General features: G+C 42.8%; 1 protein-coding gene across 4 annotated transcripts; it reads right to left on the bottom strand.

The window, feature by feature from the left end:
• Positions 1–481: 481 nt before the first annotated feature.
• Positions 482–24,326, bottom strand: PLD4 (phospholipase D family member 4). Of its 4 annotated transcripts, XR_014218507.1 has the most exons (12): positions 23,966–24,326; positions 23,442–23,531; positions 20,401–20,588; positions 11,154–11,337; positions 10,401–10,521; positions 9,134–9,261; positions 7,232–7,432; positions 6,911–7,050; positions 6,195–6,360; positions 3,563–3,659; positions 2,504–2,899; positions 482–2,234 (listed from the first exon to the last, which is right to left on the bottom strand). XR_014218507.1 is itself a non-coding variant. In XM_082218130.1 (11 exons), the coding sequence occupies exons 1-11, from the start codon at positions 24,011–24,013 to the stop codon at positions 2,673–2,675; spliced, it is 1,590 nt and encodes a 529-aa protein (XP_082074256.1). In that variant the 5' UTR covers positions 24,014–24,326; the 3' UTR covers positions 2,284–2,672. The 4 variants fall into 4 exon arrangements, 3 of the variants coding, with proteins under 3 accessions (XP_082074256.1, XP_082074257.1, XP_082074258.1); XM_082218130.1 differs by lacking the exon at positions 482–2,234 and having other exon boundaries at positions 2,284–2,899; XM_082218131.1 differs by lacking the exon at positions 482–2,234 and having other exon boundaries at positions 2,284–2,899; positions 23,445–23,531.
• Positions 24,327–24,664: the final 338 nt, after the last annotated feature.

Raw genomic sequence — 24,664 nt, 5'->3', positions numbered from 1 at the left:
ACTGGCTTTCACAGGAATTAACTTTGGGACAGGCTCCTCCACCCTATGTAGGTAAAGGGTAAAGGGACCCCTGACCGTTAAATCCAGTCGCGGACGACTCTGGGGTTGCAGCGCTCATCTCGCTTTATTGGCCGAGGGAGCCGGCGTTTGTCCACAGGCAGTTTTTCCGGGTCATGTGGCCACCATGACTAAGCCGCTTCTGGCGAACCAGAGCAGCGCACAGAAACACAGTTTACCTTCTTGCCAAAGCGATACCTATTTATCTACTTGCACCTCGACGTGCTTTCGAACTGCTAGGTTGGCTGGAGCAGGGAGCGAACAATGGGAGCTCACCCTGTCGCGGGAATTCGAACCTCCGGCTTTCTGATCGGCAAACCCTAGGCTCTGAGGTTTAGACCACAGTGCCACCCGCTTCCCTCCATTCCACCCTATGTAGACATACCATATTCCCCAGATATACAGTTTTTTTATTTGTTTATTTATTTAGAAAACGTAAGTTTCTAGCATCTGCAAAACCCGAGATACGATGTCCACGTATGCCCATGCCAAGGAAAGAACTACAGAGTAACCATTCAAACCAGGAAACAAGAAGAAGGATTCACTCTGACCATAGTTTATAGATCTGGAGCAATAGGAAGATGGGTCATGTGATCGAAAACACGTCTGTTTAGTTGAGGCTCATTCTGCATGGTGCCTCCCAAACACAAATCATCAAAGCAAAATATATATTCATATGGTTTCAACACAGAAAGCTGAGCACAGGTATATATGTGGAGAAAATAGGTGTAAAACGGCCTTATAAGTAGTTGGTGTCAATATAAATACGCACATCACCCACACCAAAATGTTTATTTATCTATATTTACATAATTATATCCCACAGTAATGTATACAGAAAACATAATAAAATTTCCATATTCAAGCCCATAACCAGCTTGGACACAAGATTAACTACGCAAGCCTGGATCAATTCACTTGACTTCCAATACAAGGCAGATATAACTATTAATGTTACTAGCCACCTTGAAATTCAAAGAACAGTAATACAGAAGGCCATAGAAATCTAATTTAATAAGCAACTCTTGCCGGCAACAGCAGACAAAGCTTTTTAAAATTGCTATTCTGCAGCTGCCTTTTTCAGGCAGAATTGAGGGTACAGTCTTCAAACCTTTCTGAAGCAGTGCTGATGAAGTCAGTTCTGAACTGAGAAACAGAATGTTAGTGGTTTATGAAGCACAGCTTTTAATGGGCGGGGGGGGGGGAGCAGAGTAAAGCAGGCCATAATTTTCTCAAACATTGCCACCTTGTGGAATTTTGCAAATGCAACAATTGCCCGGTTGCATAACTCTATTTTGATCTCTGGGCTGCAATTTGAAATTGTACAACCAATGAGTATTTGCACAATTTCAGCGCAGTACAACTAAAGAATTAGCTTTCCCTTCTTGGGGTTTATTTTTTTGAGTGTGTTGGCTTGAAATCGCTTTTTTAAGGGTGCAGACTAAAAGGCACACCACACCATAGAATAGCATTTATTGTCACGGTATTAATAAGGATAAGGATCAAGTGTTGACAAGTGATGGCCAATTCTCATGTACCCTCTTATAATACTTGCCTAGCCATTAAACAATACACAATATTGGATCAAAGCTGCAGATACGCATAGCCTGGAGAGGATAAGATTTAAGAGGAGTCATTATAGTGGTCTTCAAATATCTGAAGGACTGCTGTGCAGATGATGAAGCAGAGAGGTTCTCTGTTGCTTTATACAACATGACTACAGTGGTACCTCTGGTTATGAACACTTCAGCTTACAAAATCCGCTAACCCGGAAGTTGTGAACTTTGCCCCAGGATATGAATGGCAATCGCGCATCAGAGGCGCACGTGCAGCAGGAGGCCCCATTAGTGAAAGCGTGCCTCAGGATAAGAACGGTTTCAGCTTAAGAACGGACCTCCAGAACAAATTAAGTTCGTAACCAGAGGTACCACTGTATAACCAGTGAACAGAAATTGCAGGGAAGCATGTTTCAGCTAAACATTAGGCAAAACTTCCATGTCAAATAGCTCTTACTGTTAGGAACAGACTTTCTTGCGAGGCAATGGGCTATCATTCACTGAGTGCATTTAAGTAGATGCTTAATGGCCACCTTCCAGGGACACTGCGGTTGCATCCTGCATTGTAGATCCTGCACCGAGCAGTGTATTGGGTTAAATGACATCCAAGTTCCCTTCCAGCTATACGATTCTGTTAAGTTGTGGGTGAACATATCAGAAGACACAGCAATTCTTCAAACAGCTCTTGCTTATTCACAGGCCAGAGCAGAACTGAGCTGAAGGGTTCAGCCAGCCTGCTTATATAGAGCTCCACTACAACGCAACTGTAACCACTTTCTGTAACTATCCAATCACTGAATGTCACTTTCAATCCCCTATTTGCATATGTGGACCTGAGTGAAAACTATCTACAGTATCCCCCTGCTGGCCCAAGGTGAGAACTTCAGTACATAACAGATTCCATAAAAATGAAATTTGTGAACGGGACTACTCCGTGATCAAGGTTTGATACATCCTGAACTAAAACATTCATCATCTGGCAAATCCACAACGATCCTAAATTTCACATGCAGAAAGCTCATAACTGAATTCCCATTAGCTATAAAAAATAAAAATAATTTAGCTTTTAAAAGAACTTTTAAATCCATCTTCCCAAGCACAGTCTTTCTGCCCTGGCAGGTCTTCCATTTTTACCGAATATTTGGAATTCCAGTCTCGTTCAAAGAGAGCCCTCAGCTGCTCCTGTATTGTAGGGTTTCTCTTTGTGGCGTCTGTTGAAGACTGCTTGGCAACCAGTCCCACACCTGCCGTGATACTGAAGTATTCTTCTGACCAGTTAGAAGTTCCTAGAGATGTATAAAATGCAGTGTATATAAGGGTGCGATTTTAATTTATCTAGTCACCCACCTCCCAAAAAAGCTCAAATTTCCCCGTTATGGCAAACGTATAAGACTTCTGGTTTCAAACAATTGAAAGCACTATTGTTAGAATATTCACTTGAAGCAAAAGCTGCAGAGTTAAAGGAAGAGGGAGAGGAAAGAGATTGAAACAGGCAGGATCCAGTGTCAAGAAAAAACCCATAAGGATCCTAAAAACTAATCTGAATTACTAGGAGTGCTTTTTACCAGTTTATGGCTATTCTTGGACGTGGTGATTCATACCCTAGTAACCTCAAGACTTGATTCTTGCAATGTGCTTTAGGGTAGAATCTAAACATTTTGGAAAATATATTGAATTTGCCATAAGCTCACCATCGCCATCTAGTGCCACATTTGTACATGCTTTTTTACTGGGGGGACGCAGGAGGACGCATACCTCTAAACATTTTGTGAATCTACATTTGGCCTATTTGAGGGGCGGTATTTCAATATGAGTAGGAAAATGAAAGTACCCTAAACAATTTTTAGAAAAAAGCACTGCATTTGTATAATGCGCTTAAATTGTTATATTTGCAGCTGTATAGCTGACTTCTACACAGACCACAATCTCTACCAGGCCACAACACTTACCAATATAGACTGCCTTGTCAGTCACCATATATTTGCTGTGATTCAGCCTTGCAAAGGGGATGTTTGTGTGATTTCCAACTGGAACAGTGAAGATTTTCTGGTAAGATGTAAATATAAAAACATGTCTACAATGAGTGGGAATTAAACACAGATGACTTTATGAGTTTCCAACAATTGCCTGCCTTTCCCAAGTAATGGAAATAAAATAGGAATAGCTTTTGGCTAAGCTAGAGTAGACTTTCCACTTCCATTCGCCAGTAAAAGGAAAAGGAAAAACCCACTGCTAAAAATTATAAGAGAGCTTTGCATTTAATAGTGCCTTTTGGGTGCACATCATCTCAATTGGCACAGATGAGGAGGGCAACAAAGATGGTCATCTCTATGGGAAAGAAGACCTATGAGGAAAGCTTGGAAGACTTTGTTGTATTCAGCCTGAAGAAGCACTCTTCAAACATAAAAAGAGCTGTCTCATAAAAGAGGGCAAATACTTGTTCTCTGCTATCGCAGATGGCAGGACTTCATCTAATGGGCTTGAGCTACCGGAGGATAGATTTTGGTTGAACTTTAGGAGAATCCTGGTTTGGCAATGGAACCAATGGTTCCCTAGAGAGGACGTAGGCTCTTCATCACTGACAGTGCTTTTTCCCCAGGGCGTACTCAAAGGTACGCAGTACTAGCATCTCTTTTTGTTGTTGTTAAAAAGTGTGGCACTTAACTGTAATAACTTCATGGTGAGTACCTGCACCTCTTTTTCAAGGGAAAAAAAAGCACTGGTCACTGGATATCTTCAAGCAGAGACTAAATGGATGGCCAGCAAGACCTTCTGCCACTCTCTGATTCTGCCAGTGGCCTGTTAAGTTGTGGGCGAACATACAGTGGTGCCTCGCAAGACGAAATTAATTCGTTCCACGAGTTTTGTCGCCTTGCGATTTTTTTCGTCTTGCGAAGCACGGTGTCGGGAAAGTTTTGAAAAGCTTCAAAAATCACCGAAGTCTTTAAAAACCTCAAAAAAGGCTACCACACCGCGTTCTATGAGTTGCTCCTCGAAGTCAAGTCGCAACTGTATTAATGGTGTTAAGAAAAAGGAAACACACTTGCAAGACGTTTCCGTCTTGTGAAGCAAGCCCATAGGGAAAATCGTCTTGCGAAGCAGCTCAAAAAACAAAAAACCCTTTCGTCTAGCGAGTTTTTTGTCTTGCGAGGCATTCGTCTTGCGAGGTACCACTGTATCAGACGACACAGCGATTCTTCAAACAGCTCTTCTTTATTCTGAGGCCAGAACAGAACTGAACTGAAGGGCTCAGTCAGCCTGCTTATATAGAGCTCCAGAACAATGTAACTGTAGCAACTTTCTAAAACTATCCAATCACTGAATGTCACTTTCGATCCTTCATTTGCATACAACTATCCAATCACTGAACCTCACTTTCGATCCTTCATTTGCATAACTATCTACAGTATCCCCCTGCTGGCCCAGGGTGAGAACTTCAGTACATAACATGGCCAAACCAAGACAGTTGTCCTGTCAAATGGTAAAGAGGTCTTTTTACCACAGATCAGGTGGCCGTGACTGAATTGGTCATTTGTAGTGTCAAGCGGAGGTAGACAATGTGGGGCCCTCCACTGCAACTCCCATGGCGGCATGGCTAACGAAAGAGGATGTATTTATTTCATAAAATTGATATACCACTTGCTTGTAGGGAAAAAAAACTTTGATGTGGTTTACAAAAAAGGATGTTCAAAAAAGGATGTTAGGCTAAAATATATGTGCAGAGACACTGTCTGTAGTCACTATCTGTATCATCCTGTCAAAGAGCAAGAAAGATTTTACTGCACATCATGTGGTAAAATTGCCATTTATATCTACACGGTGAAAACCCATATCAACACAGCTTTTTAACCTGGATGTAAAGCACATGTACCAATGTGCTTTAAGCTCATTTATTTTTAAAACCATTTTGGCTCTGCTACATGAGGAGGAATGGGAAACGATCCGTATTACTAATTTTAACCAAAATTTATTTTTTCTTCTTAACTGTGAGAAGAATTTTTTGTTTATTAAATTGTGGTTTATTTCCTGCTTGGGGGGGGGGACACACTTTAGGTTTAGCGATCTATAAGTTTGCTTACATTTTAAAATTTATTAATTTATTAATAAATTAATTATTTATTAATTAATTTATAGATTGTTGACATTTGCCCAACATCATTGCTAATACCTAAGTTTACAGTTTTTACAGTAGGGGGAAATAACTTTTCAGCTCATTTCATCCTGAGATTTTTCCCCATCCAGCAATGTAACATTCCTCTTTCCTTCTTGTGGCATTAGCACACACAACACAAAAAGTGCATTTGAGCATCACTCTCACTATTCTTATGGGAAGAGATCCTACATGGATAGGAAACAGAAGGAAAGCATTTTAAAATAGCCAGTGTAGGTTTTTTAAAAGTTGGCATTATAGGTGCAGAAAAAGTCTGAGGGTTGTCATGTTCACATTTGACACTATGATATATGACCCAGAAAAGACCCTTAAAATTTGGTGTACAAGCTACATAAGTCACTGTCAATACCAGGAACATGACACATGTGCATCTGTAAGGAGCCTATGGCCCAAAAGCATGCTCGTTTTACCACTTCAATTGTGATGTTGGCATGTTGATCACTAAGGACACTCAGTGACTCCAAGAAACGAAACATGGAAGAATCAGTATGGACCCAGCAGTTGATTAAAAGCCGTATGTGTATATTTTGGTGTAACGCCACACTTCTCAGAGCATTGTCGATGGGTGGCCAGTATCTACAAAAACAACATTGTAATTAGTGAAGGTAGAACCATAAGGGCAAATGGGTACTGCCCCATTAACCTCAGTTTCAGCCCCCCACCTGCCTGCCTTCTTGCTTACAACCAAGCCAGAGGGTGGTACTAGCTGTCAACTTCCTCCTGCTTCATCTCAGTTGCCCTTGTAGAACTTGGGAGGAGGATGGGAAGGAAGCTATTGGCTCTGGCTCCACCTACTGTTGGCCTCCTGCCTTACACCTCACCAGTCCAAGTGAACAGCAGCCACAAGCGCTTGTAAAACAATCAATGGGGAGCTTTATAGACACAAGAACTTTTCAGTTTTGGGCTTCCTACTAAAGCAGAGAAGTAACAGCTTCTGGTGCTAGCTAGCTGTCTTTCACTACATTATTGTCTCATGAAGCCCAGGCTGACCTGCATTGCTTTTACAGTGTGACACCCCAAACCCTGTGTAATTTAGAGCTGGTGGTACAGGGAGCAGTCATACAACTAATTAGCATTTAGCTAAGAATATAAAAGGGTGCACATATATTCAGGTTTCACTTCATACCTTGGCGGGTGTCTGAAGCGGCTTGTAGGGAAGTAATCCATCATGGAGACATAGACAAATTTTTCTGCATCGGAGATAACATCGAGAACTGCCACGAGATCAAAGGTGCGACCCCCTGGACAAAAGGAAGCAGGAGAAGCCTAGAGCAAAGGAAAAGTTTAATTACTACATCATCTATTGATCCCCATGTTTTTTCAATGAGAATAAACATTTCCTACAGAAGGTTTCACTGTAATCCTATGCACATTTAGTAGAGAGTAAATCCCACTGAATTCAGTGGGGTTAATCTGATGAAAACATGCTTAGAAACTGTCTGCTTACAGAAAAATAAGCTTCAGTGCTGGTTCCATTTAGCTGCACTTCCAAAGGACTGTGGCTGTTGATATTGGTAGAATAATTGTTTGGCCATGGAGATGGGATGGTGGCGTTTGCTTCCCCAAGATCCCAGTAGGTTTTGAAGGTTTTCCAGAGATCCTTAGCTAAGCAGCTGCAGTTGCTGATCAAAACCCCCACTTCTTTCACCTGCAGAAAGAGAGAGACACTGGAAACCAATATGCCAAACCAAACCTGGAAGAGGAAGAAACAAAGTGAGGTTTGGCCAAAGGGATTGGCCTCTTTCCCTTGGCCTTTGCCCCATGCCCAGCCGGACGTCCTTTGTTCTCCCAGGCTGGGGGCGGGACGATAGCCACCCTGACCCAGGTGGGAGGCACCAGACCAGGTAAGCCTGCTTGGTTTCGCAAACCCCGTCCACCTGTTGGGAAGGGACAGCGGAAATTGTTGTTTTCATTCTTTCTTTGTACTGGTGTGGTAGTATATCTAGCAAGGGCATAAGTTTGAATGAAATCATAGAGCAAAATACAGAAAGCGGAAATGCCCTTTTACAAGTGCTTCAGAGCTCAGCAGTTCAACACCTCTGCAGCCGCATAGCACAACCTGGGTTCTGGGGATCATAACCTGGAGAGCTGCTGCCAGTCCAAGTAGGCAATACTGTGCTATACGGGCAACCAGCCTGACCACAAGGCAGCTTCCTATGATAATGTGTGTGAAATATTAGAACTCTTGAGTTCTTAGGAACTTGTCAGGGGTCACCCAAGTAGGGTAACCCCAGAAGCAGGAGAGCTCTCTTGCATGAGAAGCTAGGCCTGTTGAAATTCCCTCTTCTATAAAACTATTAAAGAACCCCTGAGCTCTCTCTCTCTCTTTACCTAATCACTCCATCTTCACGGAAAGAGCAGTAACAATGGACTAGCTTTCCTGATGGATAAACCTGCCCACTAGAACTGATCTTTCTCCATAACATGCAACCATAGAGGGATGTTAGGTGTCTCCAAACAGCGGCAGAATTGGGCTCTCAGATTTCATTAGTGCCCTGTTTGACACTATAATTCAGTGCCCACCCCCCACCCCACCTCTCGTACTCTGTTCTACAGGATTGTTTTAGCGCCCGTCTGCAGGGCAGCGCCTGGTGCGACTGCACCAGGTGCCTCTGCTGCAAAGGTGCAATCTGAGGTCCCAAGTGGGTGTGACATTGAAGATCTGGGTGGACCAGAGCATTTGGGAAAGGAGAGTTAACCATACGGTATGGGGAAATAGCAGCTGGGGTGGGGGGCTTTGGGGAAATAGTGCAGGGGAAGGGATTAGGCAGTTGTCCCTCAATGCTATACTCCTGATCCAAACTGCCCTGCAGCTAGAAGCGCTCTAAAAATTCAATTTGCAGATCTACCACATCATGTCAAGTTTGGCCCTTAGTTGGCACAGGATGACAGTGGCCCAAGAACCATAGCAATACCATGTGTGAATGGAGTGTGTACCCAGAATCCTGTTCAACACACAGCCAAGCTGGAGCAGTGCCTTGGCAGGCAACACGGAAAGAGTCCCCTCAAGGCAGAAAAATCTGAAAACCACCGATGTAGCATAACAACTTGAGTGGCTATGGTTAGAAACAGAAATGTAGGACAAGCTCGTTTGCATCTTTAGATAGATAGTATAAGACTAACGAAATGCTCCGACAGCTGGAAGGAAAGAAGACAACTGAGCTTGGCCAGGTAAGCAGATGGACTCTTTAAGTTTTTATGTTCTCCCCCAAATAAAATCACCCGTCTTAACAGAACTGGTTCTCAGGATGTTTCCGTGCAAATTTAGTCGTCTTGTTAAGTATTGTGAACTCAGTCTCCCCACTCCCACCCCTGTGCCGCTTCAGCTTAATAGCCTTAAATCTCTCACCTGAGTCAGGGCTCTCCAGTCTATGTTGGCACTACCAAGAAATACGTGTTTCATGTCTACAATCCAGAATTTGGTGTGCATGACACCTTGGGTGAGCTGTCCAAAATTAATCCTTTTTATGTGGGCTCCTATGGAAAAAATGTTGTTGTTTTTTAAGAGATCGAAGAACTGTTTCTTGAGACGCTCTCAAGCCGTAACACACATTTACTTCACTGGAAGTCCTTATGCAAATTCACTAAATACCCCCTACAGAGTTGCGGGACTGAGGCACGTAAGACTGTTGATCTCAGAAGGATCTGGAAACCAAGCCTTATGAGGAACGGTTGAGGGAGTTGGGTATGTTTAGCCTGGAGAAGAAGATACTGAGAGGAGCTATGGTGGTGATCTTCAAATATCTTAAGGGCAGCCACATGGAGGATGGAGCAAGCTTGTTTTCTCCTGCTCCAGATGTTAGGACTTGAACCAATGGATTCAAGAGAGATTCTGACTAAACATCATGAAGAACTATCTGATAGTAAGAGCGGTTGGACAGAGAAACAGACTCCCTTGCGGGATGTACTCTCCTTCCTTGGAGGTTTTTAAGCAGATGTTGGGTAGCCATCTGCCATGTATGATCTAGTTGAAATTCCTGTAGGGGGTTCAACTAGATGACCCTCGTGATCCCTTCCAACTCTACAATTATATGTTTCCACGATTGTATGAAATATAATAACAAAACAGCAACTAGCTTTCAGAGGCAGTACGTAATCATCATGACTAGTAGGTGTTATGTACTGAAGTTCTCACCCTGGGCCAGCAAGGGGATACTGTAGATAGTTATGCAAATAAGGGATCAAAAGTGACATTCAGTGATTGGATAGTTTTCGAAAGTTGCTACAGTTATGTTGTACTGGAGCTCTATATAAGCAGGCTGACTGAGCCCTTCAGTTCAGTTCTGTTCTGGCCTCTGAATAAACAAGAGCTGTTTGAAGAATCACTGTGTCGTCTGATATGTTCACCCACAACTTAACAGTAGGCTTCATTTAGTTCCCTCTTTGCTCACCTTTTGGTGTGCAACAAAGATATGGCAGTTTTAAGAGGCCCTGCAGTTTAATACTTGTGTATTAATTCTTGTGTAAGATTTTTAGTTGCTGGATTTTATGTTGTTTCAGTGGGATGGGGGGTTGTAAGCATCTTATGACTGTTTTCATGTTGTTCGCTGCTGGGAGGGGGGTGGGTGGGCTGCTCTGCCAAAAGGCAGAACAGAAGTATTTTAATAAACAGTTACCTCTTTTCTCCAGGACTTCAAGATCAGTTGAATGTTTAGCCTTAGATGGCACGCTTGTTGCAATAAACACAGAAACGTTCTTCAGAAGCAGGCTTTCGAATTTCTTGAGAACATCTTCACCCTACAGAAGGCAAATCACTTACTTGTATCGAACGAGGGGCAGCGCATGCCAAATTCTGCATGGGAAATATCCCCCCAGATCAGGGGATGCGAGACTGGTTGGTTTGTCGACAACATGGTGGTAAAGTCTTCCCATCCTTGAAAATGCTGCCTACACACAGCTGCTGATTTTATTATTATTACCGTATTTTTTGCCCTATAGGATGCACTTTTTCCCCTCCAAAAATGAAGGGGAAATGTGTGTGCGTCCTATGGGGCGAATGCAGGCTTTCGCTCTCCAGGCTTCAGGAAGCTATCCGCAAGCCTTGGGAGCCCGCGGGAGTTCCCGCCAGTCTCCCAAGGCTTGTGGAGAGCTGCCTGCATCCCAAAGCCCGGGGCACGCTGAGTAGCACACCCCGGGCTTCGGGCAGATATCTGCCAGCCTGGGGAGACCAGCGTGACCTCCTGCCGGCTCCCTAGGCTTGCGGATAGCAGCCTGTTCTGGGGTCGGGGGAAGCTCGGGCTTCCCCCACCCCAGCCCTGCGCCTGGGGGGGAAATAATTTTTTTTTCTTTATTTCCCCCCCAAAAAACTAGGTGCGCCCTATGGGGCGAAAAATACGGTATTATTAAAAAACAACCCTTTCCTATCTCACCTGCTTAGACGATGTGTCATTTACTCCAAGATCTTCTCCAGTCAAGCTCCAATAATAAGAAGCCACATGAATGCTTTCCTGGGTTATATTTAACAACTCCATCCATGCTTGGTATAAAGGCTTTGCGGCACTGCTGTTTGGTCCATAAGGCATGTCCCAAGGAAGGCTTTCCACTAGCTGGAAACTGCAAGAGGGAAGGGGTAGCCGAATACTTCGCAGTCAAAACAGTTGCCGCCAAGACAACCTGAGCTAAGTCCCCAGTTCACAGGGTAGACTTCAGGGTGAGAGAAAAGCTTGGTAACATTTTTTTCCTGAATTAGCCACATCTGTATCATAATGTCAGACCAACCAGCCTTCCGGATTGTTTTCAAAGTGGCTTGTGTAAAAGGCAAGATGTCGAGTCCCCTTGCCAGATTATATTTTACTTTTAGCTGCCTTAAAACAAAAAAAAAGCAGTAGTGGAAGTTAGAACCAGCCTTCTAGGACTTCCGGTTCGGCGCCAGCGCTAATGGCTGCTCCCTCTCCGAGCTCCGGAGAGAGGACGGCTCTGCGAGTTCGGGTCTGACCCGCTACGGCAAGCGGGGGACCCCTAAAATCACAGGAACGGAGCCTGTGAACAAGGAGATTCGGTGGGCACCTGAAGCGCCCCCCTTTACCGCAGAAAGAGCCTTTTTAAAGGCTCCGGAACGACAACGGGGAGCGCGGTGCTGAGAATCGCTACCCAGCCCGCAGGGTGAAGCCGCGTCGCCATTAGTGGAGAGCGCCGATTCCCTTCCTGAATAATCTGGACAAAAAAGACCCGTGAGTAAGATTGAACCTCTATTCGTGTCAAAACTGCTTGAAATTAGGCTGAAAACGGGAAAGGCGAAAATTAAGGAAGTCTGCCTTCCCCCGACTGCATGACAATTAAAGCAACGAAAGTTACTGAGCTGCATCCGTATGGGATAATGTTTTTAACTGCGTGAATCCAACATTTGGAATTTGACTATCCCCTCTAGCTTGCAGGGCAGAGGGGAGGAATAAGTGATTTTATAAGCTGCATGACCAACTTAAAGGAAAGGGAACTCTCTGCAGCCTTCAACCTGGCACAAACTGCTATTAGAACAAAGGAACACTGAACTGACTTTAGACTCTTGTGAAAGTAACAAAGTGGAAGTCTCATTGCTTATTTGATACAAAGTTTTGGGACTCTGTGGACACAATATATCAGGGAAGGCTGGGACTTTATCTATTGGGAAAGTGTTGCAATATACTTATAGAAGCCTCCCGATAAATTTGCTTTTTAAATACTCTTTGCCTTTGTTTGCGGACATTTTGATTTGCTCCCTCTAGAGGGTAAATTAAAAGTTGCTACGCTTTGGGACAGTGGAATTTTCCTTTAGGAGAAGGCTCTCGTGGGAAACGACCTTGGGATATGAGTGGCCCAGCAGACGAGATAAGCACGAGAGCCAAAACAAGGCAATATCAACAACAGCTACAGCAACACAAGAAAAGAGGCTCGATCTCAGGCATAACTCCTACAGTGACAACAGGACAAGAAAAAGGTACAGCAGTCTCCATGGGTGCAGTGTCGCAAGCCCTTCTTAAGATAAACCAGTCTCTGGAGAATCTAACAAAACAGACGGCAGAAAATACCAAGAAATTGACAGAGAATTCACAGAAATTGACAGATTTAACAACAAGACTTGACCTGAATACAGAATCTATAAACAGGCTTACGCAAGAAAATTCTGCCACACGCCAAATTGCGGAGGAAGCCAGAACTATTGCTGGAGAGACCCAGGAAAAATTAGAACCGATTGCCAGGAAGGTCTATGACCACGACGCAACTCTGGCATTGTGGGAACTACAAAGAAAAGAAAGGAATTTGAAATTACGATCAATTCCAGAGGACGAAGGAGACAATCTTACGGACTTTTTAACGAAAGAGTTTGCTGATTCCTGGGAAGATCTAGAGGAAGACGAATTTAAAATCACAACAGCATTTAGACTGGGCAGAAGACAGAACAGAAAGGCGCCGAGAGACTGTCTGATTACCTTGAGATCGAAGGAGGAAAGAGACAAAATTCTAAGACTGCACTTTGAAAAGGCCTTACAAATTGGGAACTCACCAATACAGATCTTTAAAGACATTCCTAAACATATTTTGGACTTGAGAGCTTCTTATAAGGATTTGGTCTACCTGTTGAAGAAGAACACCATTCTCTTCAGGTGGGAATTTCCACAGGGACTGTCTTTTGACTATAGGGGGAAGAAGGTGAAAATAAAGACGATACAGGATAAAGACAGGTTCCTGCAAAGAAATCAAGAAGATTTACAGAAAGGAACTGTAGACCCAATTGCTGAGCAAAAGAGTGTAATAGACATCCTGAACCTTTCGTTTGGACAGAACCTTCCACCACCAACAGAGGAGGAACAACAATTGGGAGCTGTTGGAGGAATACCAGAAAAATAACAAGATGGCCCTGCAATTCCTTAGCTGGAATTGTAATGGGATGAACAGTCCTTTGAAGAGACGACAAGTATTCCATATTTTGTACAGAGAACAACTGGACTTGATTTGCTTACAGGAAACTCATATAACTAGAGCACACAGGAGACTGCTTATGAATAAAAAATTGGGACAAGAATTTATTTCCTCGGACAAAGTGAAAAAAAGAGGAGTTGTGATTTATGTAAAAGAGAAGTGGGCTCCAAAAATGATGTTCAAAGATGAACAAGGAAGATATTTAGCGGTGGAGATTCAGGTACAAGGAGAAAAATTTTTGATAATTGGGATCTATGCGCCAAATGAAGGTAAAGCAGAATTCTTCAAAAAAACTCCATGAAACTTTGACGGATTATTTGGAATACAATATGATAATCATGGGAGATATGAATGGTGTAGTTTCTACAAACATGGACAAGACACAAAGACTGACACTTACTAAAGAAGGGAGACTCCCGAAGACTTTCTTTGAAATGACTGAAGATATGGACTTAATAGACATTTGGAGAACAAGGAACCCTCTTGAAAGAGAGGGAACCTTTTTCTCCCACGCAAAGATGACCTGGACCAGAATCGACCAAATATGGGTTACTAGTGGAATGGCTCCGAAGATTAAGAAGGTAGAAATCTGCCCAAAAACCTGTTCCGACCATAATGCCGTGAAGATGGAAATGAAATTTACAACAACTGGTCAGTTTAGATGGAGAATGAATGACACCCTATTTCGAGATAGAGAGATCCACATGAAGGCCCAAAAAACTCTAAAGGACTATTTTGAAATCAATCTAAAGGGCGATGTGGAAAAAAGAGTGATCTGGGACGCAAGTAAAGCTGTGATGCGAGGATTTTTGATTCAACAAAATTCAATAAAGAAGAGAAAACAGAATGAGAAAAAGGAAAAAATTTTGGAAAAGATAAAAGAAGGAGAGAAAAAATTAAGATCAAAACCAAAGTCCCAGGAGATTTTGAGGGAGATTAAGTTGTATCAAACACAATATATGGAATTGATGAACCAAGAGATAGAATGGAAAATAAAGCAAATGAAACAAAAGACATTTGAGTCGGCAGACAAATGTGGTAAACTTCTGGCATGGCAACTTAAGAAAAGACAGAAATTAAATACAGTCACAAGTCTAGAAGTGGATGGAAAAAATATATCTAAACCCAACGAGATAAGAAATTGTTTTGTGAGTTATTTTAAAAAACTTTATTCCCAAGGATTACAAAATGAAGAGGACATAGATAAATTCCTTAATAAATATGGATTACAAAAAATCTCTCATCATAGCAAGGTGGAGCTAAACCAGAGAATAACAGAACAAGAGATAGAGGGTGCCATTCAGGATATGCAATTGGGCAAATCTCCAGGGCCAGACGGACTGACTTCCAGATATTACAAATCTTTAAAGGAATGGCTGATACAACCGTTAAAGGAAGTTTGTAACGAGATTTTAGAGGGAAAAAAGGCACCCGAATCGTGGAAAGAAGCATATATCTCACTCATACCAAAGACAGAGACTGAAAAGACTCAACTGAAGAACTACCGCCCAATTTCGTTACTGAATGTGGATTACAAAATTTTTGCAGACATTCTAGCAAAAAGATTTAAAAGAGTACTGATGGAGAAGATTCATAGAGACCAAGCAGGCTTTCTCCCAAAAAGACACCTCTCAGACAATGTTAGGAACATAATAGACATTTTGGAAAAGTTAGAGGTGAACATAAATACTAAAGCAGTTTTGATATTTGTGGATGCGGAGAAAGCCTTTGACAATATTTCGTGGAGTTTTATGAAAAAGAATCTTCACGGGATGGGGGTAGGACAAGGATTTGAGAATGGTATGGGTGCAATATATTCCGAACAAAAAGCTAAGTTGATTGTAAACAATGTAATAACTGAGGAACTTAAGATAGAAAAAGGAACACGACAGGGGTGCCCAATTTCCCCATTGCTTTTTATTTCGGTCCTGGAGGTGTTGCTGAACATGATTAGAGATGACCAGCAAGTTAAAGGTGTAAAGGTCGGAACCAAACACTATAAGTTAAGAGCGTTCGCAGATGACCTTGTATTGACCTTGCAGGAGCCAAACACTAGTACAAAAAGAGTGTTGGAAATAATCCAACAATTTGGGCAGGTAGCTGGATTTAAATTGAATAAACAAAAAACTAAAGTCTTAGGGAAAAACCTAACAGATATGGAAAAGAATAAGTTTCAAGAAGAGACAGGTCTGACGGTGGTTAAGAAGGTGAAATATCTAGGGGTTAATTTAACATCTAAAAACTTGAATCTGTATAAGGATAATTATGAAAAATGTTGGTCAGAAGTTAAAAAAGATCTAGAAATATGGTCAAATTTGAGACTGTCAATGTTAGGCTGAATTGCAGTGATTAAGATGAATGTATTGCCTAGAATGTTATTTTTATTTCAAACTTTGCAGATTATTGACAAGATGGACTGTTTCAAGAGGTGGCAGAAAGACATTGCGAAATTTGTCTGGCAGGGCAAAAAGCCCAGAATAAAATATAAAATATTAACAGATGCAAAAGAAAGAGGGGGATTTGCCCTGCCGGACTTAAAATTGTATTATGAAGCAGCAGCATTCTGCTGGCTGAAAGAGTGGATGCTCCTCGAGAATACAGATATCTTGGACCTAGAAGGTTTCAATAATGCATTTGGCTGGCATGCATATCTATAGTATGACAAAATCAAAGTGCATAGTGCCTTTAAAAATCATATTGTAAGGAAAGCGTTGTTTAATGTTTGGATGAGATATAAAGATCTGTTGGAAAACAAAACCCCTAGATGGTTGTCACCCTTAGAGGCTAAGGCCCACAAGAAAGTTAATATGGAGGTCGGATGGCCAAAGTATTGTGAGATCTTAGAACAGGATGGAGAGAAACTGAAATTAAAGAGCCATGAAAAACTAAAACCCAAAGTACAAGATTGGCTCCACTATTATCAAATAATGGAGGTTTTCAAACAGGACAGGAAAATTGGCTTCCAGGTGGAAAAATCAAAACTTGAGACAGAATTGTTAGAACCCAATACTAAGAATTTGTCAAGAATGTATAACTTGCTGTTGAAATGGAATACACAAGACGAAACAGTTAAATCAGTTATGATTAAGTGGGCACAGGACATTGGTCATAATATTATGTCTGCTGACTGGGAAAGGTTGTGGAACACTGGTATTAAATTTACGGCATGTAGTGCTTTAAAGGAAAATGTGATGAAAATGGTCTATAGGTGGTACATGACCCCAGTTAAGCTAGCAAAAATTTACCATTTGCCTGATAACAAATGTTGGAAATGTAAGGAAACTGAAGGTACTTTTTATCATCTTTGGTGGACATGCCCGAAGATTAAGGTTTTCTGGGAGATGATATATAATGAAATGAAAAAGGTATTTAAATATACCTTCCTTAAGAAACCAGAGGCCTTTCTCTTGGGCATTGTCGGCCAATTGGTGCCAAAAAAGGATAGAACTTTTTTCATGTATGCAACAACAGCAGCAAGAATACTGATCGCAAAGTATTGGAAGACACAAGATTTACCCACCTTGGAAGAATGGCAGATGAAAGTGATTGACTATATGACATTGGCGGAAATGACAAGCAGAATTCGTGACCAGGGAAAGGAGACTGCGGAAGAAGACTGGAAGAAATTTAAGATTTATCTTAAGAACTATTATAAACTTGATGAAGCTTAGAATGTCGAGATTTTACAGAGAGAAAGGGTTGCAGTAATATAAGATCAGATTAAGAAAGGACTACGATGAATTAGGATGGGAAAAAATATTTATAAGTTGCTATAAAAATTGGGACATGAGGATGCAGAAAGGGGAGGTACGGGGAAGTCCGAGGAAAGAAGTTTATGAAAGGACATTTTGAAATTATATTTGTTTGTTTGTCTGTTTTTCTTTTATGTTTGTTTGTTATAAAAACTTTTGTAAAACCAATAAAAATTTTATAAAAAAAAAAAAGAACCAGCCTTCTAGCGTGTGCATGCTTGGTGTGCTAAATGTGTGCTAAAGAACCAGTTCAGGAGTTCAGTGATGCATTCCAGCCACTCAGGGAGGGAGCAAAACAATCCCTCTGCTGTGTGTGTGTGTGTGTGTGTGTGTGTGTGTGTGTGTGTGTGTTTCCAGGCTTTCTGCCTGTCTGGATGTGTGTGTGCCTGCCTGTCAATTTTCGTGTGTCATAAGCGTAGCAAGAGTTGGTGTACACGTCAATGGGTTGGCGGCGGCCATCTTTGGCACACAGCCATCAGAGGGGTGGCCAACCCTTAAAACATCCCTCAGGCTGAAAAGGTTTGGCCACCCTTGACTGAAGGAATTTGCATACCACCCTTCGTAAACATTTATTCCAGGGTAATTTACAAATGAACGGGATAATATAGAAAAGATGCCCTTTGGCTTAGTAACAGACATGCTGTCTGCTGCCTCAGATTGAAAGAAATGTGTTGTTCCGCTTGTGTCAGACAGTTTCTGGCTGCTCACACACAGGACAAGGGCTGAGGCCCAGTGGCAGAGGATCTGCTTGGTGCATAGAAGATTCCAGACTCAACCACTGGTACCTCCAGGTAGGGCTGGGAATGTTCTCATCTAAAACCCTGGAGAGCCACTTCCATTGTCAGTGTAGACTGAGCTAGATGAACCGATGATCTGACTCCGTATAGGGTAGCTTCCTATGTTCCAGGCTTTGCAATTATGCCAAAATTAACCTATCACATCCAAATTAGAGAAGGAAGGAGTATGTAAAACAAATTCATTCCAATATAGGTGACAGCTGTAATTTTGATCAGTTCCTTTATTCAATCACATACACTTTTCCCTATAATGAATGTGTGTGTATAGGACAGTATCTCTATTATAGATTGGTATTGATTTTGTATTGACTAGGAGAAAAGGGCCTTCTCTGTAGTGGCCCCCTTTCTGTGGAATTACTTCTGCCTTGAACTTGTACAGTCCCAACACTTTTGGATACTCCAGTGGCTTTTGAAGACATATCTCTGTTCCCAGGTCATTCTTGTGAGGTAGGACTGCCATACATCTTGATTTTCCCAGACATTACTGGGATTTCAAAGGCAGAGGGAATTTCCAAAAGGTGGCGCTTTGTCCTGAATCTCAGGCAAGTCAATAGAAAAATCATGGGATTTTGGGGGGTGTTTTTATTTTTAAAAAGCTCAACAACTTTCGGGGTGTCCTGGTTTTTACTTTTTGAAATGTGGCAACCCTATGTGGGGTGGAATTATGCTGCTTTTGCCCTGGATCACTGTTGTATCTTAGTTGTCAAAGATTTTAACACTGCTTTAATGTGTTTAACGAACGATTGCATGTTTTCTTTTGTGCACCGCCTTGGAATGCTCTGTGAAAGTCAATATGCAAATACCTAAATAAACACACCATTTTAAAAAATAAATAAAAATAAAGTAATCTTACATGCTGTATCAGGCACATTCACAACACTTACATTTTAAAAAGAGAAAGGTGGCAGCTACTAGCCACAGCAAGTGTGGGAGTGGCCACCGGGACCACATAACACCAGTCCTGAGAGATCTGCATTGGCTCCCAGTATGTTTCCGAGCACAATTCAAAGTGTTGGTGCCGACCTTTAAAGCCCTAAACAGCCTCGGTCCTGTATACCTGAAGGAGCGTCTCCACTCCCATCGTTCAGTCCAGACACTGAGATCCAGCGCTGAGGGCTTTCTGGCGGTTCCCTCATTGCGAGAAGTGAGGTTACAGGGAACCAGGCAGAGGGCCTTCTCGGTAGTGGCACCCGCCCTGTGGAACGCCCTCCCTTCAGATGTGAAGGAAATAAGCAGCTATCTTATCTTTAAAAGACATCTGAAGGCAGCCCTGTTTAGGGAAGTTTTTAATATTTAACGCTGTATTGTTTTTAGCACTCAATTGGAAGCCGCCCAGAGTGGCTGGGGAAACTCAGCCAGATGGGCGGGGTATAAATAAAAAATTATTATTATTATTATTATTATTATTATTATTATTATTATTATTATTATTATTTATTATTATTATTCCATGCTCGAAGGCAGTGTGGCTCTGAATGCCAGTAGGTGGGAACTGCAAATAGGAAGAGTGCTGTTCCTTTTTGCGAGCTTCCCACAGGCATCTAGACAAATAGGACATGAATTTGCTGAACCAATTTCTAAAAGGGATACAAAAATGGGAGACGTGAGGAAGTCAGGAAAATAAGTTAACTAAAGATGAGAAATTAAGAAAGAGAGAATTTTTGTTTTTGTTTTATATGTGTTTTTTCTTTTTCTTTCTTTGTGTTTAATGTCTGTATTTTTGTATTTTGTAATTTTGTATCTTTTTCATTTTTGTATTTTTCTAAACTTTTCTATTGATAAAACCTAATAAAATATTATAAAAAAACACAACAGAGTGGCTGTGGAAACTCAGCCAGATGGGCGGGGTATAAATAATATATTATTATTATTATTATTATTATTATTATTATTATTATTATTATTATCATTATTATTATTATTATTATTATTCCATGCTCGAAGGCAGTGTGGCTCTGAATGCCAGTAGGTGGGAACTGCAAATAGGAAGAGTGCTGTTCCTTTTTGCGAGCTTCCCACAGGCATCTAGTTGGCCACTGTGAGAACAGGATGCTGGACTAAATAGGCCACTGGCCTCATCCTGCAGGGGCACTTCTTAAGCTGGGACCAAAAAAGGCACTGGAAACACACACACACACCAGGGGAAAAAAACCCTTCTTTGCTTGTCTTACTTGCATGAATCATTGCATCTAGGGCTGCTGTCCTTCTCAATCACTCTGTCTCTTTCTGTGTTTCGGTCGTCGTTATTGTGGGTGTTGAGAACCCAGTCTTCCTCCCCCAGAGAAACTGCAGTGGAGGGTTTCATGACATGAATTCTTATCACAAACAGAAGCCCAGCCGCTGCAAGCAGTCCAAACACCTGGAACATGGAAAGAACGCGCATGAAATGTTGTCTGGCAGCACTCCTCCGAGCCTGTAGTGATGTATGGAAGTGAGAGCTGGACCATAAAGAAGGCTGATCGCTGAAGAATTGATGCTTTTGAATTATGGTGCTGGAGGAGACTCTTGAGAGTCCCATGGACTGCAAGAAGATCAAACGCATCCATTCTGAAGGAAATCAGCCCTGAGTGCTCACTGAAAGGACAGATCGTGAAGCTGAGGCTCCAATACTTTGGCCAGCTCATGAGAAGAGAAGACTCCCTGGAAAAGACCCTGAAGTTGGGAAAGATTGAGGGCACAAGGAGAAGGGGATGACAGAGGATGAGATGATTGGACAGTGTTCTCGAAGCTACCAGCATGAGTTTGACCAAACTGCAGGAGGCAGTGGAAGAAAGGAGTGCCTGTCGTGCTCTGGTCCATGGGGTCACAAAGAGTCGGGCACGACTAAACGACTAAACGACTAAATAACGACAACAAATGAAAGATGGAGGAGGGACAAAAGAGCCTTGCCTTGAACAGCCCAATAACATTCTGGTACTGCTGAGATTTGAATCAGGGATCTTGTAACTCCTGCTCTTAACCACACCACCTCCTGAGATTGAGTAGCCTTTTGGCAATGTCTATTAGCCCATAGGAAGGTTAGAGTGTGAATCTGTTCCTTCATAGGTTTTATATAGTTAAGTATATCAAATTCAGGATTTTGATTCTATTCCTTCGGTACACACACATAATCCATCCTTTTACTACATCTGCAATTTGGGGAGGGAGAGAATGGATTCTTTCTTTTCTTTTCTTTGAGACCCGGGAGCTGGAGACGCAGCGAGAAAGAGCCCGGGAGAAGGGGCAGAGCATTGTCAAAGCCATGGAAGGCCCCTTCTTACCAGTGTCAGAGTTGCACGGACTGAGTCACCCACCAGAAGAGCGTGTCAAACCATCTGAGCAGCTAACGCCAAACCGAGAGAATGGATTTAAGTCTCATTTCAGTTCTCAAGCTCAAAACCAGTTTCATTTATTAAACAAAGTGAAACTCTGCTAACCATCCGCCTGTGTCATATAGCAGGTGGATGAGACTTCCTCTTTATATTTTCATCACAGTGCGGTTATAATAAAGTACAGGGAAATGTCAGCGCAGCCCACCTGCAGGGCTGGAAGCAAAACATTTTGCTGCCTGAGGAGGACTTGCAAACGGTGCCCCCTCTCCCCGCAAACCAAAGTGTATGGTACTCAAGGTTAGGTGGGTTATTTTGGCACCTGAGGCAGAAAACTCCACAAACACCTCTCCCGGGAAGTAAAAAATAAATCAAATAACTAACAATTTGCTGGGCTTTCATTAAACAACCAGAATAGGCAACCTGAGGCAGCCAGGCCACTTCACAGCTACCAATGGCAGAGGCGGCCCTGGCACCCAGATCAGATGATTCTGCTTGGTATCTAAATTTGCTTGCACCTCCATTCCTTTCCCTTTTGTATTATGCTAGCTAGACTGGGAGCCTGTGGGCAGGGACTGTCTTTTAAAAAAGGTTAAATGCTTTATACATAGTAGTAGCACATAGGAAGCTGCCTTATACCACTGCTCAGTATTGTCTACACTGACTGGCAGCAGCTTTCAGACACAGACTCCAGCACTGGGGTATGGCCCTTCTCCACTGGCCTACAGTAGTAGCAGTAGTTGCAGTAGAAGTAATCTCTTTAGGGAAGGTAATCTACCATTACTGATCTCCCTGAGGCAACATTTAGAACCCAGGTTAAACATCCTTAATTTCTTCAACATTTCATCATGGGCCCTGTTTGGGCTAACATTTGCTGTACTATTCAGACATCAGTTCCTGACATCAGATAATATATAACCCCCTCCCCCTTTGTCATGTACTGGCTGGATGCAGAGGAATGGAGGGAGGCACTAGCTGGAGAACCCCCAAGAGAAGAAGACTCAGAGCCCAGGGGTTGGTGGTGGTGTCCAGAGGGAGAAGAACTGGAGGAAGAGGCATCAGAAGCTGAAGAGGTAACGGGGCGTAGTGGGCAGGGAGAGTCTGTGGCAGATTAAAGTCCAGAAGCAGAAGCAGGAGAGGAGGGAGGTCAATAGGCAGAGATGAGTCAGGCCAGTGATGAAGCCAAGGTGTTGTCCCCCTCCTGGTGTGACAAGCTTCCCTCCCCTTGGGTTTCCCAGAACCAGCTAAGGTATGAAGAGGGACGAACAGAGACAGACATGCTGGCGGAGTCTCAGATTGCTTGGGAAGGACCCGGGAGAGGAGGCGGCTTATGGAAAGGTGAGGACCTTTAGTCTCCATAACTGCTTCATAGGGGGAAGACTTATGAGGAAGAGTTGCTGTGCTCATTAGACCGGGCACTCCTGAGCAACCTTGTTTCTTCTAGTAAAGCGTTGACTTCACTTACTCAGTGTTTTATTGCTGACCCAATCTTTGACACCCTTCAGTGTGTAGCCTGAAGGTTGCTTCATCCTGTTCTATGGCAACTCAGTAACAGGATTGTCCTTCTGCACCTCCTGAAATGGTGCCTGCCTCTTTGTCCTTTGGTAGTCCCTCACCACCACCCCGTCACATGAATGATGGTCAAGATTCCAAGAGGAACCTGATACTGAAAGACTGGAGGGGATATTCACCAACCTATTCCCACCCCTCTCTGACCACCCTTCTCTGCTGGCTGATGACTGGAGTGAAGGAACCGATTTTGAAGTACAACCCTCCTAAAGACTTGACACAGAGAGTTCTATTCTTCTACCACAGGACTAAGATTCTGTCTTAGTCAAGCTAATTCAGGGAGAAATTTTATTCACCGCCCAGTAGGTGCAACTTGGTTTTATTCTGGTACTTACCACATTAATGCACCTTTGCTCGCTTGGGTGTGATTTCAAACAAAAGGGCCTGTTTGTCCTCAGTGGGTTCATTGGGGCGTGTTTCATGATCTATAACACAGAAACGCATGGCAAGGAACTGGAAGAAATAGAGTGAATGGCTTCAGTGCTCCCAGAAATTCTACTTCAGATGAGATTGCCTTATGCAGAGTCAAATCGTTGCTCCATTTAGCCCAGGGATAGGGGACCTGTGGTCTTCCAGGTGTTGTTGGACCCCAACACCCATCAGCCCACAGACAATATGACCAATGTTCAAGGACAATGGCAGCTGGAATCCAGCAACCTCTGCAAGGTTCAACACACCACAGGTTCTCCACCAGATCTACCTCAGCTGGCAACAATTCTCCAAGGTCTCATGTTGGGGGTCTTTCCCAGGACCTGCTATCTAAGACCCCCTTCATTAAGAGGAGTTACTAGGGACTGTTTTTCTGCACACAAAGACACGCCCTCTGTTACTGAGCACCCCAACCCAAACCATCTCTTACCTTCACTAATGCATTTAAGTAATCAGTGACCAATTGTCTCCGAGTCATTCAAAAATGCTCACCGTCTTAGGTCGTTCCAGCTAGAAGTCTTTCTACCTCCTTCAGAGGAGCAAGTAACACTCTGCTACTGTTTGAGCGGGGTTTCATCAACTGGCCACAAGCCATGCGTGTTGCTTTTCCTCCCCCACAATGCCACAAGTGGAACTTCCCCTTTCAAACCAGAATTTCACAGCTGCTAGATTTGAATAATAGAGACTATCTATCTGTGGCTATCTGTGCTACACACACTGCCTCAAGAAGTGAGTAGTTTCACATTAAATCTCTCCAAAAATGTCAGGACCATTGTAGATGGATCACTGCCCTTAAGTGTATATACTATTGTCATCTCTGGTCAAACAGGTTATAATAAAATATTATTATAATCTGTGTCCAGGGCAGCTGTTTACCAGCTCCATCTGGTACGCAGGCTGAGACCCTATCTGCCTGCGGACTGTCTCGCCAGAGTGGTGCATGCTCTGGTTATCTCTCGCTTGGACTACTGCAATGCACTCTACGTGGGGCTACCTTTGAAGGTGACCCGGAAACTACAACCAATCCAGAATGCGGCAGCTAGACTGGTGACTGGGAGCAGTCGCCGAGACCATATAACACCGGCCTTGAAAGACCTACATTGGCTCCCAGTACGTTTCCGAGCACAAT

This window comes from Podarcis vaucheri, assembly GCF_965113315.1.
Source record: "Podarcis vaucheri genome assembly, chromosome: 1".
NCBI classification, from domain to species: Eukaryota; Metazoa; Chordata; class Lepidosauria; order Squamata; family Lacertidae; genus Podarcis; species Podarcis vaucheri.
The sequence above is the reverse complement of the archived record's forward strand: the minus strand, read 5'-3'. Positions and strand labels throughout refer to the sequence as shown.